This window comes from Cyanistes caeruleus, chromosome 27 (assembly GCF_971803275.1).
Source record: "Cyanistes caeruleus chromosome 27, bCyaCae1.hap1.1, whole genome shotgun sequence".
Lineage (NCBI taxonomy): Eukaryota > Metazoa > Chordata > Aves > Passeriformes > Paridae > Cyanistes > Cyanistes caeruleus.
In genome coordinates, this window is record NC_141727.1 from 5481688 (window position 1) to 5499171 (window position 17484).

At 50.6% G+C, this 17484-nt stretch overlaps 1 protein-coding gene across 7 annotated transcripts in view; it reads right to left on the bottom strand.

The window, feature by feature from the left end:
• Positions 1 to 17484, bottom strand: part of KANSL1 (KAT8 regulatory NSL complex subunit 1) — a 76097-nt gene that overhangs the window by 55015 nt on the left and 3598 nt on the right. For 4 of the 7 annotated variants that reach the window (XM_086864067.1, XM_086864065.1, XM_086864064.1 and 1 more), the window contains exon 3: positions 3048 to 4434. In XM_086864067.1, the coding sequence (XP_086720193.1) occupies positions 3048 to 4351 (1304 nt within the window). In that variant the 5' untranslated portion in view covers positions 4352 to 4434. Of the gene's footprint in view, positions 1 to 3047; positions 4435 to 14078; positions 14213 to 17484 lie in introns of those variants that run through there. The other 3 variants (XM_086864069.1, XM_086864068.1, XM_086864063.1) reach the window with 1 other exon arrangement.

Consider the following 17484-nt stretch of genomic DNA (forward strand, 5'->3'; position numbering starts at 1 on the left):
GCAAAGCTGCTCTCTCCTGATCCTCACACTGCACTGCTCACACCTTTAGGGACCCCAGCTGTGAAGCAGACCTGGGCACTGTTAACCTGGGAGCAGACACAACACAACACGGTGGTCCTTGATGCACACAACGCCAGGACTCTGCACAACCCAACCCTGCCTGCACACACCTGCCCTCTCCATCGGCAGCCTGAGAAGCACGAGAACCTCGTTAAACCAAGCCCATGGCTGGCAGGGCTTCCCAAAGGTGTAACAAATCCCTCCCTGCTTTGTTTATGCATTACATGATGGCCTGGTTATGCACCTGAATGACAGCACCTTCCTGGGCAGCAGCTCTGGGAGCGCTTTAAAAGGACCTAGCAAGTTCTGATACATCCCGAGCACCACCGGAACGAATAATTTCTCAGGGAGATGGTGCTCCATAGCTGAGATCAGGCAGGTCAGAACAGTACAAATGCTTCAAAGTCTGTCCTTGACCAGATACTGATTCTGGAATGCCACCACACCAGAAAAACTCAAAGGTCAGCTCTTATCTAAGCATGATGTAAACATGTCTTTGTCTTTTGGGTGCTCCTACTTGAGTCTCAGAGGTGGTCAGTGACACGGTCCCTCACGGCCAGCGAGACACTGTGTGTGGCACAACTCTCACAACAGATCTTGAAGCAAACAGCATTTTTTGGGGGAAGGCAGGGGCATCCAGAAGCAATGCAGAACCAAAGGATGGTGATGAGCAATGAGAAGTGTACAGAATCACAGAATTGCTGGGGTTGGAAGGGACCTTTGGAGATGATCCAGTCCAAGCCCCTGCCAAGGCAGGGTCTCCCAAAGCAGGTTACACAGGAACACATCCCAGGTGGGTTTGGAATGTCTCCACAACACACTTAGATATTCCATCTCACTATCCAAAGTAAAATAATCAGGGTTCACGTCTTCCTTCTAAGAAGTGAATTCAGAAAGACAAAAAATCCAGCCCTCCTTGAGGAGGCTCTACACTCATTAATGTACAACAATGGCTCTGCACCATCAGCTGGCCCAAGGCAGCTCCCCGGTGGAAAACTCGGCTCTTCCCTTCCTGCCTCTTAGCACTGCTGGAAAAGAATGGTGTTTAGATATGCTCAGAAGCTTGTACCAGCTCTTAGGGTTGACTTGAGGAGTTTCAGTGGCACGCACCAACACGCGGCGAGCCTCGGCAGCGCCGGAGCTCGGCCGATGGCGCAGGACGCTCAGTGCTGGGACCGCTCATTACTCAGTACCCACAGGCACCAACTTTAAACCAGCTTTGGTGGGCCTGGCCTAGATGCCAGTGTGCATACACACCAGCTTCTGAGCCCAGGGACAATAGAGGGATCAGTCTTTTTATTAGCTTTCAAATCTTTGGCTTTTTAAGAGTACTCAGAACGTGAAGGCATGACTAACGCAAAGGGCGGAAAAGTCAGCAAGGAATTTCACGCACGGTGTGTCTGAATGCCGCACTTCCTCTTGGGATTAAGAGCAGTGGCAAAGAAATTTCACTTTGCTAGACAACACGTGAAGCCATGAAATCCATAGTTTGGGAAATTTAATATTATTTTGGACAGATTTTTAATCAAATGTCTCCTCCAATAACTACTACAAGACTTAGAAATAAAATTCTACTGCTAATCCCAGCAGTAAATTTGTGGAAATCATAGAACAGGAATAAAGTTACTGAACTCTTGTTTCTAACAGCACAAGAACCCCTTTATGTCTGCCCAGGAGAGATCACATGACCAGCTAGCTACCAGCTTTGCACTGGGAGAAACACAAACTTGAGCCATATTTAAGACTTCACAAGCAGAAATTCACCCCGTGCCACCATCCCAAAACACAGTGTGACATTTAGCTGGAGTTCAATATTCAAAAGCTGTAACATCTGGTTATCCGCACTCATCCACATGAGCGTGTTCTCGGAGGATGATGAAGTTACCAAGTGCCCAGTGTTCACATCTGCCCAGCTCAGTAAAGTCTGTGTCACGCAGCCCTCGCCGGTCACCAACACACTCCGGACAACAGGTATCCAAATCCATTCCATTATTTCTCCAGAGAGATCTGAACAATCCCAGGACAGCACAGGAATGCAGAAGTCCTGGTGACTTTTTCCAGCCTGGATGGGAAAGCCATTCCCATGGCATTCCAGCCAGGACCCCTGTGCCCATGCAGGGACCTTTCTGTTGACCGTAGCAACACTTCACACACTGAGCTTCAATAGGTCCATCAGGGTGGAAGAGATCACCTACTGATGCAAGCAAGGTTTCACACAGACTAGACACAGAATATGGCCTTTTAAGAGATTTTTGAAAAATACTGTGATATACACTCCCAAGGAAAATTCTGGGCTTGGAACAAAAATTCCCCTTCTTCCCTGACCTGTCTCAAGACCTTTTGCCTTGAGAAGGATCATCCTCCTCCAAATACAAACTGACACCTAATACTTATGCAAGCAGCATCCAGTTAACAACATAATTATGAAGCTGTTGTCATCATCTAACGCAACTCACAGGCAAGAAGAAAATTCCCAGCAATAATTTCCCAGATTCAAGAAGAGAACACACTCATTTCACACTTCCGCTGGCACTTGAACCAAATCCTCTCAGAGTATTTTTTTTCCAGGCAGTTCATTTAACAAATAAAATAATTCCCCAATCATAAATCAGCTACACAGATTCAGACTGGCCTTACTTTACACAACAGGTTTACAACAAATATTCCCATTGTAAAACAACAAACATTTCCTTTCAGGAGACAGGACCAAAGCATCTTGGAGAGAACTGCTAATGGCATTCCAGCTCACACCACTCCAGCCAGCCAGTATTTCCAGGACTTGCTGCTCCACAAACTATCCAAAGACTATTTCCAGTAAGCACAAGGAATTTTATCTTCGGTGCTGCACGCGATGCAAATCACACCACACTAGTTTTAATAATTCTCTGACCTAAGACCATCCAAAATTTCCTACAAAAACCGTATTTCTATCTGCCACCTCCCACCTTGCTCCCTGCCACCAAAAGGAGTAAGTGACTGCTACTTACAGTGGTACGTGGGGTTGTTCTGGGTCTGCTTTGGTCAGTTCCTCTTCTTCAACATCCGACTCTCCCCCCGAGCTGCTGTCCGTGACATCCGAGTCGAAGGCGCGCTCGCTGGACCGCAGGTTGGCCATGCCACTGGCTGTGAATCTCTCCAGTTCCTCTGATATTGAATCACTCTTCAGGAAGTTGCTCAGGCCTTCTGAAGTAACTGTCTCGCTCGCAGCTTTCCTCAAGGCTGCTTCGGCTTTTCTGGTCAGCATCAACTGGCTCCGATGCCTCAGGGGGTCCAGAGCTGGAAGCTTGCTCAGCGTTTTCTCCAAGAAGCCGCCCAGCTGCTGCTGGATGTGTCTCTCCACCTGCTTCGCCTGCACCACCTGCAAGCGCTTCTGCAGCCGCCGGGCTCGGCTCTCGATGTCCGCCTGCCGCCGCAGCAGGGCCCTCGTCCTCATCTCGGAGTCCAGAGCGCTGTGGTGACCGGCCAGCAGGGAAGGTTTCTGCTCCTCCAGCTTACTGCTCCCGAAGTCGGCGCGACTTGCGACTCCGGGCACCCGCGCCTCCCCACTGCTGCCCTCGAGCACCCACTGCTGCTCTGCGGAATTAAGGGAAGATTTATTTGCAGTGCTGTTATTGCTAAAGGGAGTTGCGTGCTCTGCATCAAGGCTTCTGTGTGGAAGAGTGCAATTGGTCAACCCGCTCTTCAAGTCCCCCAGTTCGGAACCTCCTGTGTTATAGTCAACAGTCTGGAGGGCAGCAGAAGGAGGAGCACACTTCCCACCATTCAGAGAACTAGAGTTTTCATGGTCTGAATTGGTACTTTTGGCCAGTTTCTTGGCCAAGCCATTCACAGGCGCTTGTGGGAGAGGTGGCTGGCTACTAGTACTCATTGTTTTTAGATTCTCCAAAGTGAATTCCAACACTGGTTGCCTCCCCAACAGATCACTTGTTTTCAAAAAGGACTGAGATAAGAGAGAGTGAGATTTAAGGACTGTCTGCTTGTTGAAGACTCCTTGCAGCTTCAGAGGCTCTTTTGAAGAGACAGATGTTACATCCGAGCAGAGATAAGAGGCCACGAGCGGCTGCAGCTTGCCCAGCTCTTCCTTCGTGGGGTTGTTTCGGAAATCTAGACTGGGATCCTCCGGAGCAATGGCTTTCCTTTTGGTGCCGTTGGCAGCCAGGAGGATGTTGCTGGCGTTGCCGTTGCTCTCGGCAGTGCCAGGCGACAAGGTGGAGGACGGGGGAGCCAGCTTGAATCGGATGTGGTGAGCTTCGGCTGCTGCGTCAGTGAGAGCGGGCGCCATCGCAGCCATTCAGCACAGAGACACGGGAAATCCAGCCTCTCCCGCTGCCGAGGCCAGCTCCACTGCCTCCCACTGCCGCTCCCGAGGGCAGCCTGCACAGGGAAACCAGAACACACGGTCAGAGCCTGCACTTGGAGGATATAAAGCAAACGCTCCGCACAACGGCAGCGAGACGCGGACGCGACGGTCGCACTTCTGCTCCCCCGGGAGCCCCAGCCCTGCTCAGCAGGGCCAGGCGGGCAGCAGGCAGCTGGCAACAGAAACAGGAACACAGCCCAGTCCTCCAGAGCCCCAGGATCTCCCAAAGTTAATGCCTGTCTGCAACTGCTACTCCCATCTTTCAGTTTATCCATGAGCACACCAGAACCCTTCCGGGTGCCTCCAGAAAAGCTCCAGCCCTGGATGCTCCTATTCTTCAATGCCAGCAGCTCATCAACTTCATCATTAAAATCCCTGAGCAACACCTATGAAATAGTTTTCAGTGCTTCTACTGCTAGCTCAGGGGTCTTAAAAATGACAAATTTGACTATAACATGTAACACAGGCAGGGCTTGAGAGGAACAGATCTTCATATGCCTAAACTCCCGGTGGCTGAAGAAACCCCACCGCTTGTCTGAAACCTGTATTTCAAGAAAGTCGCTTCCCTGGTGTCTATGAAATCCACTTTCCCAGAAGTACGTTTCCGAATGAGCCAGGCGACTTCCAGCGTTAGCAATTCCCATTTCTCTTTCAAGAGCGTGGATAAAGATTAACCCACACAGCACAGAGCATTCTGCACAGACTGTCAGAGCAAGCCTGGGTTTAACTCAACCACAGCAAACAAACCAAGAGAAATAACTGAGGACTCTTCATTTCCCTACACTGCAGCCTCTTCCCACCCACCTTCAAGTCTCTGGTCATTCACCCGCTTTCCTTACAACTAAAACTGTGTTTTTAAATGCCTTTTTAAATTGCATTAAAATAAACCACAGCACTAGTTGTGTTGCCAGTGAAACAGTTACTTGAATTTCCTTTTACTGCTAAATTATTATATATATATATATATATAGTATCTTCAGAAGGTATTTCAATGTCAACTTAATAATAAAAAGTTGCCCTGATCTCTTGCCTGATATGCCAATCCTCTAATTTCACATAAATTTGCATAAGCTTGCTGTAGCTGCTCATTAACACACCCCAATGACCAAATTAATGCACCACTTTACAGGAAAAGCAAAGACTATCTAAAGTTTTAATATGTTTAACAAGGAAAATTTCACAGCCAGTTTTTTTTCTGGGCTCATCCAGTTGCTCCCAACATCAGATCCAGGTGCTTCTCTTGAACAGGGACCAGAAAGACATCAAGGCTGAAAATCAAAGTACTAGAACCTGAATTTTTGTGAGAAGTCAGAGATGATTTAGAGAAACAAGCCCACATTCCCATGGAGGGAAGGCTCAAAATTATTTGCTGTGTGGTTTCCAATGAGTACATACTTTAGTCAACTGTCCAGCTCCTCACCAGGTCCAAAATACAACCCCTCCACAGCCCCAGAATCCCCAAATGATTTGGGCTGAAGGCACCCTGTAGCTCAGGCAGCTGCACCCGCACTCCCGCGCTGCCCACGCTGGGGGAGCAGCCCAGGGCAGGGGGGTTTCTGGCACTGGGGGTGCCCAGCCTCTCCCAGCCGTCCTTCCCCCAGGGCTGCTCTCCATCCGCTCATCCTCCAGCCCGGACTGGTCCCGAGGGCTGTCCCAGCCAGCCCCAGCACACTGCCAACAGGCCTCCAACTCCATAAAACACACCCAGGTGACACAGGAGGAGGAGACAGGGAAGGAAGAATACACTCCCAGAGGAACCCACTTTAAAAAAGCTGCTGCAGCAGAAATATCAAGATGCTGGAGGTGGGTTCAGGCTTCCCATGTCCCCTGCTCACAGAACCTATGGGATTCTGTAATCGACTACACTTTACCCTTACTAAAAAAGGATCTGCCTGTCTCAGAATTTAGGCCACACTCACTGAAAATGGCTTTTAGTCACCATTTGGGTCCATAAATAAAAACTGAACATGCCTATTCAGGGAAGAAAGAAAAAAAAGGAACTTTCAGGGAACTTTCCACTTGTAGCTAAGACACCCTAGGGAGAGGAGGGAGGAAGACTTCAGAATAAAGACTTCCTCCACTCCAGCCTCCTTTCCAAGACCTTCACTAGAGACACACACTGGGAATGGCTGCCCCTAACGGGTTCCCAGTTCTGCAGAAATGTGTGGGTTTCCCTTCCAGAGGGAACTCTGGCTCAGGGCTCTCCACCACAGTTACCACGAGACATTGACAGCGGCTTTGGAAACACCCAACTGCAAAAAGAGCAGAAAAGCCTCCCCTTGGTGCTAAATGGATCTTCATGAACGTATCTGCACTGCACTGCAGCCAGTCAGGAGTTTGCAGGAGTTGCAGCCTAAAGAGAATTTTAATTTGTAGGTCATCAACTTAAATTAACAGAAGTGGGAAACGGAAGCAAAACTTTGACACTGCCTTTTCCTCTGGTTAGCAAACTCACTTGAAAACAGCAAATCCTCCTGCTAAGCTACTGCAAACCTCCTTGGCTCCACTTTTTTTTTTTTTTGAGTGGACAGCATTTAGAATACTTTGGAAGCCTGGAAAGTCTCCCCTAAGAATTAAGCTTTGTTCTAGTAGCTTAAAGATGACCTCCAAAAGTTATTTGGTCTATTTTTTATATTTTATTTAAATCCTTATAAACTCTGTGTGCTGAACAGCACTGGCTTCTCCAACACTGAATTAGATCTCTACTTTTATGAGCAACCTCTGGAAAAGACATTAAGGAACATTTGTAAGCATGTTCCCTCCCTCTGTTTATAAGTGTGGGTTGTTATTAAAGCCATATTACAATTATCAGGAATTTCTTCCTAACAGGGAATTGGAGCGGAGAAGGTGTTAAGGCATCTCTGAGGACAGAGAAGAAAGGAAAAGAAAGGTCACAGAATGGGAAGGGAAGGTCATTGACACAGTCTGAGGAACTTTCTGGTAAGTCTTACAGTAATTCCAAGAATTATCCCCAATCTGTTGCCTGTTCCTGGGATCCAAACTGTGCTGGCAAGTTCTACTGAAAGTGCTCCCACCCATCAGCATTAGCAGATCCATGTGAGCACCCACAGGTCCCTTTTTTCACCGTTTCCCTGCCAAGGGTCTTTAATCCCCAGCACTCAAAGTGACACATGTGGGACCAAGAGGCTTCTGCTGTGGCACAAGCCCTGCTGGTAGAGAACTACCAGAGTAACTGGACACTGCTCCAGCCCCACCACCCACTGCAGCCCAGCCTCCAGCACCCCTGTGCTGGACCTGGCTTGGGAAGATCCAAGAGGAGCTGCCTCTGGAAGGCCACCATGGTGTTTACAGCGTGTCTTAAGCTAATACTGAATGAACGTTCTTCATTTCGCCTTTAGAAGCAGAGCACTGCCAGAGCACTTAGCAGTAATTAACAGAGCCAAGATGAAAGGCTGCAGCAAGCAGGTAAAACCAGGGCAACCGTAACTCGCCCATCTGAGCCACCAGGGCTGCTCAGGGGGCTTCACCCACCCAACGCTCCAACTGCACACCCCGAGCCCAGGGAGGAGTGGGAACAGGCAGCCATGGGAGGGCAGAGGGGCAGGAGGAACACACCCAGTCACACTACACCCCAGAGCAACACCGGGTCATGACACCCCTGAAAACAATCCCCCAGCATGCTGACTTATTCAACACCCCCTGCTTCGAAAACCCACTTTTACAATCAGACATTGAAAGGAGAACTGGGTTTCCAAGCACATGATTTTGGGCAGTACCTCAGAAAATAAGCCCAAAACAAACACAGGAAGTTTGGGCTCTCTGAATTCTCTGTGGAAAGAGTTTCTTGGGGAGAAACCAGGCACTGGGCTTCCAGTGAGGGTCACGAGAAACACGGGGAGCTGCGAGCACTGGACACAGAGGCACTCACTGCTCTCTCCTGCCTCTGGCAGGGCTGTCCCAGCAGCTGCTCTCCTCCAGACATCAATCCCACCGTGGCACCCACCTCGCTCCATCACCTGTGCCCTCCATCCCTCCCTGCACTGCTTGGCCACTCACAGCTGCCTCACGTATTCTTCTTTCTGGATTCTGGTTTAAATCCCTGACACCCCTGCACCCTGAAACCCCTACAGCCCAAGCTCTGCCCTCCCCAACACCCATTTCCTGACGTACACAAAGGTGCTGTTAGAAGCAATAAAAGCAAAGTTACCCTGAAGGAAGTGAGTATTCTACCAATTCCCACTTCCCCCCTCCTCCCCCACTACAAATCAACACTGCAGCCAGCTCTTGAATTCATGTGGTTACAAATATGTTTCAGTCAAAAAAGAAACAACAAAGCACACAAAAACCCCTAAACTTGCTAAAATAAAATCCCTCTACACTTCATTTTGCAAGTAAAACAGATCATCTGTGCTAACCTCAGCAGGTAACACCACACAACAAGCCCCTGAGCCCTACAAATATTTTCCACATCCACAATGTCCATCTACCAAAGTTACGACTATTGTGTGTAGCAGATTCTCTGCGTGCCTTCTGTTATCACTTCTCAACATTTTCTAGTTGTAAAACAGGTGTTTACCAATTTAGAAAGGGATTTACATGAGAAGCAACCTTCAAAGCTTTAATTAAGGAAACGTGACAGGCAAGTACAGGACGATCACCTTATTGATAAGCCAGTTATCACGTGCAGACCGTGTGCTTGCAATGACCCACATTTGGAAAACAGGCCTTTTCTTTTTTATATTAATTTTAAAAAGGTTAAGAACATACACAAGAACCACAGATTTTTGCAATACACATGTGAGTACATTCCACAGCTATTAACACTACAGACTTGCACCTAATCTCCCAAGGAGAAATAAGAATTTTAATAGTAAGAACATCCCAGAAATATTACTGAGCTCCACTTTTATTTGTTTCCAAAGAGAAGCCCTCGGGATTAAACTGAAAGCTGCTATTTCCACTTCCTTGTCCACATGAGTGGCAGGGTCTGGTCAGCTCTGAGATCTCCTTCTGCAAGAGTAATTCTCTCTTACGCCTGTGAATTCTCATTGGATATAAATAAACCAAACCAATTGCATCACCTGAGGTAAAGAAGGTTTCATCAATATGATGTCAGAAATTAAAACAGAAGCCACAAAGCAAGCCCAGATGTCATCTCTGCCAAAAAATTCTGGAAAAGTGAATAATTAAAAGCAAGAAAGCCTTCACCTGGAAACTTAAGTGGATGAAGATAAAAATACCCATTGCTGTTAAACTACTTTTCAGAATAAAGTTGCTGTTTAGAGTCAAATCACAAGAAATGTGGTTCAAAAATAAGAATGGGACACCTGCAGAAAGCAGCAGCCTGTCAGAGACAAAAAAATTAAAAATAAAAAAATAAAAATTAAAAAAGCTTTAATTGTGAAATCTGGGTCTCCTCCATCCAGTATCAGAAAGATTTTGTTTTTCTTTCGCATAATCTGGGCAAGTTGCCCAGGAAATATGAAAAACTGAACTCAGGACTCAGGGAGCAAGTTAAACAAAAAACAGAATTGCCTTTTAATTTTAAAGACACATTTTCATTCACTAGGTACAGACATACCCCCTTTGCTCAAAAGCATATAACTGCTCCCAAAACTCTTAACATCCCCCTGTCCCATAAAGTGGCACCACCTTAACACCTCATATTTTATACTCAGGATTTTAGAAGAAGGCACTGAGTGTCACTGTAAAAATCCTTTGGAGTGCTTTGGAATAACTGGCCATGTTCTCAGGAGGAAACAACAGCCCAGAGAGGAGCAGAGCTCCGTGTCCCAAGTCACCAGATCCCTGCCCAGTCTGGCAGCCAAGTTTAAAGAGTTTATTCTGACTGGAGCTCAGAAGCCGGCTCCTCAGGACACCCAGCCCGGCCCAAGGCAGATCTCGGCTTCTCCTGCTCCCCGGAGAGCACAGCCCACCAGACTGCCATGGCAGCAACCAAAAGCACAGTGACAACTCCTCCAGAGCAGAGACACTCGTTTAATGAAAGGTGATGTTCACTCACACATCACAGGTTCTTTTTCACAGGCGGTAATTACAGCTTGAGCCAGGCTTGCTCTTCCCTATTTAGTGCAAGCAACCTCACAGTAACCTTCCCATCACATCCTCTGTCGCTGCAGACCTCGACAGGAAGTTGTAAAGATTTCAGAGAGATGTTTCTCAACGTTAGAGAGCTGAAAATGAGAAATCTTTAAGGTCCACCTTCTGCTAAGGCCTGTGAGGCCTGAAGCAGATTCCAATACAGAAATACATATTTCAATTAAACTTTCATTTCCACCAAATCTGAAAAAAGTAAGCTTGCAGCAAGAGGGTAACTCAGCCATGGGTGAGGACCAAGGACCTGTTCAGGCTGACAGCTACCCCCATTTCCCCTCTTGAGATTTGACTTTGTTACCCTTCTGGCTCGTTTTACCAGATAAACAGGAGAGTTTCATCACTAAATTCAGATACTACAATGTCAAAACCCTGCTCTCCAGAATTAAGTCTTCCCAACTATTAACATCTCCCATTTCTCCATCTGTCTCACTCCCCAAACTCTGGCAGTCACCTGCTGGCTGCACCTCATGGCAGGAGAGATCCAGACTGGTTTTCTAACTTTCTTTGAAAAAGCCTGAACAAGACCTTATCCAAACCCTCCTCTTCCAAAAGCACAGCTCTGAACTCGGGCCGACGAGGACACGCACAGGGTTTAATGGAATTATGTTTACTCAAGTCCTGCATCACCCAGACTCTTGCTGATTTGGGTATGACAACTCCTGGCCCAGCTGAGAAAGAACAGAAAGCTTTTATTCCAATTTAAACGATTTGTCACAGAAAACTGCATCCCCAAACCTGCAGCCAGACTCCTGTTTACAGGGAAGGATTTTCAAACCGAGACTTTGCTGCTTTTCATTCCAGATAGACATTGTATTCCTGGAAGTCATGAGCAGGGACATGGTATTTATAAAATGCAGCAACGGAAACACTGCTTCTCAGATCACCTGCCATTGCAACTGCCCAGCGCTCAGAGCTCCTTTAAATGGAAGGATAAACACTGCGAAGAGAGGCAGGCGTGCAGAACTTACACATTATTTGGTCTCATCACTATGTGATCCACCTGAGACCCTTCCAGGAACTAAATTCCCATTTAGGACTAGGTTGACCCACCTGTTTCTCTCACAGCCCAGTAAAAAAAACAAAAACAAAAACAAAACCAAGAAAAATGCAAAATCAGGTGCTGTTTGGGTTTGGGCTGAGATAGCACTGATCTACTCTCAAAAAATGGTCCCAGAAAAAGGTAATTTTCCAGAAGAGGAAAAATGTATGGAAGGAGGTGGGGGGAAGGCCCACACATGAAAATAGGTGCTGCTCACCTTTTCTCCCACTCCCCAAGCTTTACCCTTTCCCTCGGGCTGAGCCTAAGAATCCTCAAGCCTTATCTTTACCTCGCTGTCCATCGAGTCTCATCCTGCCTGGAAAAGCCTTCTGAGGTTCCTAAGGACAGGCAGCGAGTGGAGCCTGAGCAGGGAAGGGTGGAGTGCTGGAACTCCAGAGACAGTCTTTGTTCCGGGCGTTCATTAGATAATGGCAGTGGCCTTCACCAAAACACAAGTTACAAGCAGGGCCAAAGGAAGTGACTTTGGTCACAGAACCGCTCAGTTTTCACCCCTGCCTCGCATGATGTCAGAATCTCACCAGCTCTCCGGTTACCGGATGATCTCCGAGAGCAAATGGGACTGAAACACAGCATTCGAAAAAAATAAGTAAAAGGCAGAAGAAGGGAAAAAAGGCGTAAGAGAAACCCACAGCCACATCTGCCTGGTCATCTGCTGCTTTATCACCTCTGACGAGAGAACACAAGTCATTCCTCATTGCTAAATCATTACAAATCAGCTATAACAGTACCACAACCAAGTTCCACAATTAACTGCTCCTGCAGCATATCAATCCATTAAGCCCCACACAGCTGTGCTACCTTGGCAGAGCGGCTACAGGGAGAAAAACACCAGTGCCATCCGCGCCAGGCCGCGGAGCCGGAGCGCGGGGGCGGCCGGAGCTCTGAGCCGGGCCCGCCACCAGCCCGGGCTCCCCGTGCTGCCCCCGGCCCCGCTCTGCTCCTCCGCCCCCTCTGCCCATTTAAAAGGCTGCTGACTTCTCAATTAAAGAAAAAAAATATATAATCAGCTTGAAGAGCATTTCTGTTCCCGTGCCAGAATGGAAATCCATGAGGATACGCTAAAGCGGGGAAGAGCATCAGAGGTTCCTCCATGAAAACAAAGGCTATAAAAAGGACAAATATGGTTTTAAAGAGAAATTGCCTGCACCAAACAGATCCCTGGCCTGGCAGTCCCGGCAGAGCGGCACACACAGCCACACATCGCTCCCCATCAGCCCCAGATGTTTGATCCCCGCAGCCCAGTCCTCCCGACTTTCCCACCCGACACACCGGCTTCTTCCTCGCCTTATTTTTAGAGGCACAAAGCACCCTGTACACAACACATGACATGATGTAACCACCAACACGGCCGTGGCCCAAACCAGTTCAAAATATAATGGTCAGTCAAAACAAATAAAAAACCTGCAGTTCCTCCCATATCCTGACCGGTTTCATGGAAAACTACAGTTTGTCATTCAAGTGCATTTTACATAACAGGGAATATCATCTACGGAGTGCCTGCCTTCTGCTCCACCTGGACACCAATTTCAGGAGAGGAGAGATGACACCTCGCTTGGGAAGGCGGGTCTGATTTTTAGGGAGAAAATAAGTTTAGTTCCCAATATATTTAGCTGCTTTATTTTCCCTCCTACATGACCCCCATTTATACCCCACCAAATGATGGAAATTTCTCCGTAACCAAGCACTGGAAGATGCTAATCCCGTGATGGAAGTAAACACACGTAGGGATCACGGAAAGCATTTCAGGATAGCCAGACTCTTCCCAGCTTGTTTTGGGGAAAATAATCCTGGATCGGCAGGGCCGGTTCGAAATAAATAATATACAAAATAGGCGGCTGGAAAGTAAATACAGGGAAACGGTTTTGGAGCTCGAAGGCACCTGGAAAATGACGCTATTGTGCACCCCGGGAGCAGGGAGAGCGGCCGGTGACACGGCTCCCGCCGGTGACAGCCCACCGGGATTACCGGCACCGCTCCGCTCCTATTTTCCAGGCGGATTTGGGGCCGCGGGACCTGCTCCCTCCACGCGTTTTGCAAGCTTTGAGGTTATGCAATTAAATTTTTTTTTCTGTTTACTTTTAAAACTTCGCGTGTGCCCCCCCACCCCCCCCCCACCCCCAGTCCCTCTTTCCCACCGGGTATGGGAATGGTGCCCCCCCTCCCTCCCGTCCCTTCCCCTCCCCGGGGGCAGCGGCCACGTGAGAGGCCCCGACCCGACTCTGCGGGACCCCCGGGGCCGGAATTTCGATTTAAAGCGGCGCCGCCGCCCCCCGCCCGCGGCGCCCCCCCCCGCCCGGGCAGACGCAGCACCGGGGGCGGCGGGCGGGGTGTGCGGGGCGGCTCTCCCGCCGCGACCCCCGCACTTTCCGCCGCACCGGGGAGGGGAAGGGCGGGGAGGGGGGGCTCGGAGAAGTTGGGGCGCGGCGGCGGCGGGGCCCGGCGGGGCGCGGCGGCTCTAACAAAGGGGCGGCGGGGGAGGCGCGGCGGGCGCGGGGCGGCGGGCGCGGGGCGAGCGGCACCTACCACGTGACGAGCGGCGAGCGCGGTCCGGGCGGGCTCGGCCGCGGCGAAACGGGCGCAGTTCGCAAACAAACCAAGCGGGCCCCCCCGGGACGAGGGGCGGCAGCCGCGGCGCCGCCACCCCCGGCGCCCCCCCCGCCCGCCCCGGCGGAACGGGGGATGGGCTCGCCCGTCTCCCTCGGCGGCCGCAGCGCTGGGGGTGGGGGGGGAGGGGGGGAGCGGGGCCCCCCCGCCCCCGGGTTGGAGCGCTGGGGCGGAGCGGGCGCTGCGGCGCTTCTCGTCGGCGCGCCCGGTCCCCCCCTGCTCCGGGCGAGCGCGGCGGCGGCGCGGCTCGAAAATGGCGGCCGGGCTCCTTCCCTGCCCTCCCCCTCCCGTCAGCCGGAGAATGCACCGGGGGAAGGAGGAGGAGGACGGGGAGGAGGCGGGGGGGGCGGGGGGCGCCGCCGCAGCGCCCCCGGCGGCCGCGCCGCGCAGCGCAACCCGCGCCCGCCCGCAGCCGGGGGGCCCCGCCGAGAGCCCGCCGCGGCCGCGCGGAGGAGCTGCAGTGCGGGAGGGGAGGGGAAGGGGAGCGAGGGGCGGGCACCGGCGCCGCCGCCGGGGAGGGAGGGGAAGGGGAGGGAGAGGCGGACCCGGCGCCTTTTGTCCGCCCGCCGCGGCCCCGCCGTTGCGGGAGGCTGCGCTCCCCGCCAGGCACCGCCAGGGGGAGGCCGCGTCGGCGCGCGGGGCACGCCGGGAGTTGGAGTCCGCCCGCGCCCGGGGACAGCCAGGACACGGCGCCGCAGGAACGCCGCTGCTTTAACGCTGCTTTAACCGTTTCCTGCCCAAAATTCACGGCACTGTCCGCTCTGCCACCGCAAGTCCGCTCCCGGGAAAAATAATAAAAAAAAAAAAAACAACTTTCGCCGTTTAAGTGTTTCCCTTCAAGTGCGCGTCACGCTCTCCCCCGTGCAGCCGCCGCCGGCTCCTCTGGCACTGCTGGGAATGTGCCCGCAGCCCCAGCCTCCGGACAGCATCTGGGGACACAGCACGGTTCCTTCCCCCTCCTCACAGGCTCCGTCACAAGGGAAGCTTCGTTTGGGACTGCAGGAGCCGTTTCACCTCTTTGCCCTTCAGGCAGGGGCAGAGCCCGAGCCTCGCCTGGCCCGGGCTGCCACAAACCCGCTGCGAACTCCTGAAGGAAAAGGCTCTTCCTTCCCTGCTGGGGCTGCATCTCTCGGGCACAGCACTGCTCTGCTGCCTCTACAGCAGGAACGCAGCTCTGCCAGGAAAAAAAGTGCTTTACACGAGCATTTCCCTGCAAAGGGCAAGAGCTACAGCGGTGCCAGCTGCGTTCACCGTCACAGGGGAGAACCTGCCCGGGGAGCTGCTCCTGCAGAAAAACAAAACCTGTCCTGCTCGACTGCAGAATCCGCTAAGGAGGAATCCTGTTCCAGTACGGACAACCCTGGCCTGGATTATGCAGCACACACATACAAGTTTATTTCCTGCTCGTGCTTCAGCCCCCAGCACCGCAGCAGGTGCTTCAGTACCACAGGAGCAATGCAGAACACCCCGAGCTGGGAGGGACCCCCAAGCACCAGAGTCCAGCTCCTGGTGCCACACAGGAATCCCACCTGTGCCTGAGCAATGCTCCTCTAAACACACAGAGTCCAGGCACTACTGCTGCTCCTTAAAATCCAATATATTGCTTAGCAAACCACGCCACAGCACTGTCACTACAGTTGGGTTTTTGGGCCAGGAAATTCACGTTTCATCATTTTTCTAAAGGTGTGTGTGACCACCTGGGCTTGCAGCCAAAGACACCCTGGAGGTCTCTGACCACACAAATGCAGCTTATACCTTGGTGTTTTTCCAAGAAAAGTATTCAGCTAAGGACAGCAGCAAGACTAATGCTGGTTTTCATGTGCTAGCAGGGAGCTGCAGACTCCCACCTGCACTGCTGTGCTGTCCCTTGCAGTCCCAGCTCTTCCCTCCGTGACACCATCCCCACACACCCCCAGGCTCACAGCGCTCATGCAGCACCTCAAAACATGAGTGTACAGCCCTTGGACAGGGCTTTCAGTCAGTGACAAAACAGTGCCAAGGAGGACAGCAGCGCAGTGTGTTATCAGCAGGCCCACATCCAGCACCCAACGGGGTCACACACTGAACACTACCTGTTCTTAAGGGTAACAAAAATACCGATTCTGAAAGACAACTGCACAGAAACTCGGCATCTGCACGCTCCCTCCTGATCTCCTCAGCTCACTCGGAGAGAACTTTAGGAACCCAGGACACAGGATCCTACAATGGCATGCAAACCTCTGATATTACTAGTTTTTTAATCTACCTTGAGTTAGAGCTCAGATAAAAAGCAGAAGTAGCAACAAATATGGTTTTATACTGGAACAGAAGAGTGAGGACAATCTGTTGTGGAGGAAGTTCCTGTGCAATACAGTTTCTGATCTTTTGTTCATTCTGCAGTGCAGGATTTTCTGCTGAGGCACAGACCAAGAGCCCAGATTCCAAATTGACATTCCAGTACAGGTCTGGATCTTCCTGCAGCACAGACACAGCTGCAGCTTCCATTGCCCAGCCTGATCTGGAGATGATGTAGCAAAAATTGCTGTGCAGTCTAAAGTAACACAGCTTTGGCCTCTGGCATGTACCTTCTGTGGCCCTGCCAGTCTCAATTTCCCACCAAAACTGTGCCACAACTGGTCACCTCCTGGGCCAGCCACCTACCTGTCCCTCACACACGATGTTCCTGATCTGGAGATGCCCCACATGAACAAGAGCTGCTCTCCCCACTGAAGCCTCATTTTTACAGCATCATCCTTTGAACTGTCCTCTTCTGCAAATCATCCAGAACACTCATACCACAGTATCTTGTGAGGGCTGTGTACCCAGCTCTCACACCAAATTGTTACCTCATTTTCCACCTATTAATCCTCGTTACTTGTTTGGACCTGCCTCAGAAATTTAAGTCTCTACACAATAAGTAGATGCATATCTGTACATAAAGTAACTCTTAAGTGTTAATAGTTATGACTTTTGAGCATAAAACTCTTCTATTTCAGGTTGGGAAACATCCTGAATGTGGGAAAGGTGGATGGCCACTAAATAACAGAGCGATGAGACTCCCTACAGGTACAACCACAACTTTTGTATCTTCATCTGCAACCTTATCCTAACAAAAAGCAGTGAACTCAACTGTCAATGGCCCCAGAAGCTTCAGATGATGCAAACCATTTCTGGTCTAAAGCTAAATATAGATAAGCTGTAGCAACAAGAGATCTTTGCAGTAATCATTGCTCGCCTGATAATCTCATTCACCAGAATCATGGCAAGGAAGGCCCTCCTTAGCTGCCCGAGGCAGCTATTCTGGAAATGCTCACTAAACAGAAAAAAAAGGACAAAGTCCTTAGAA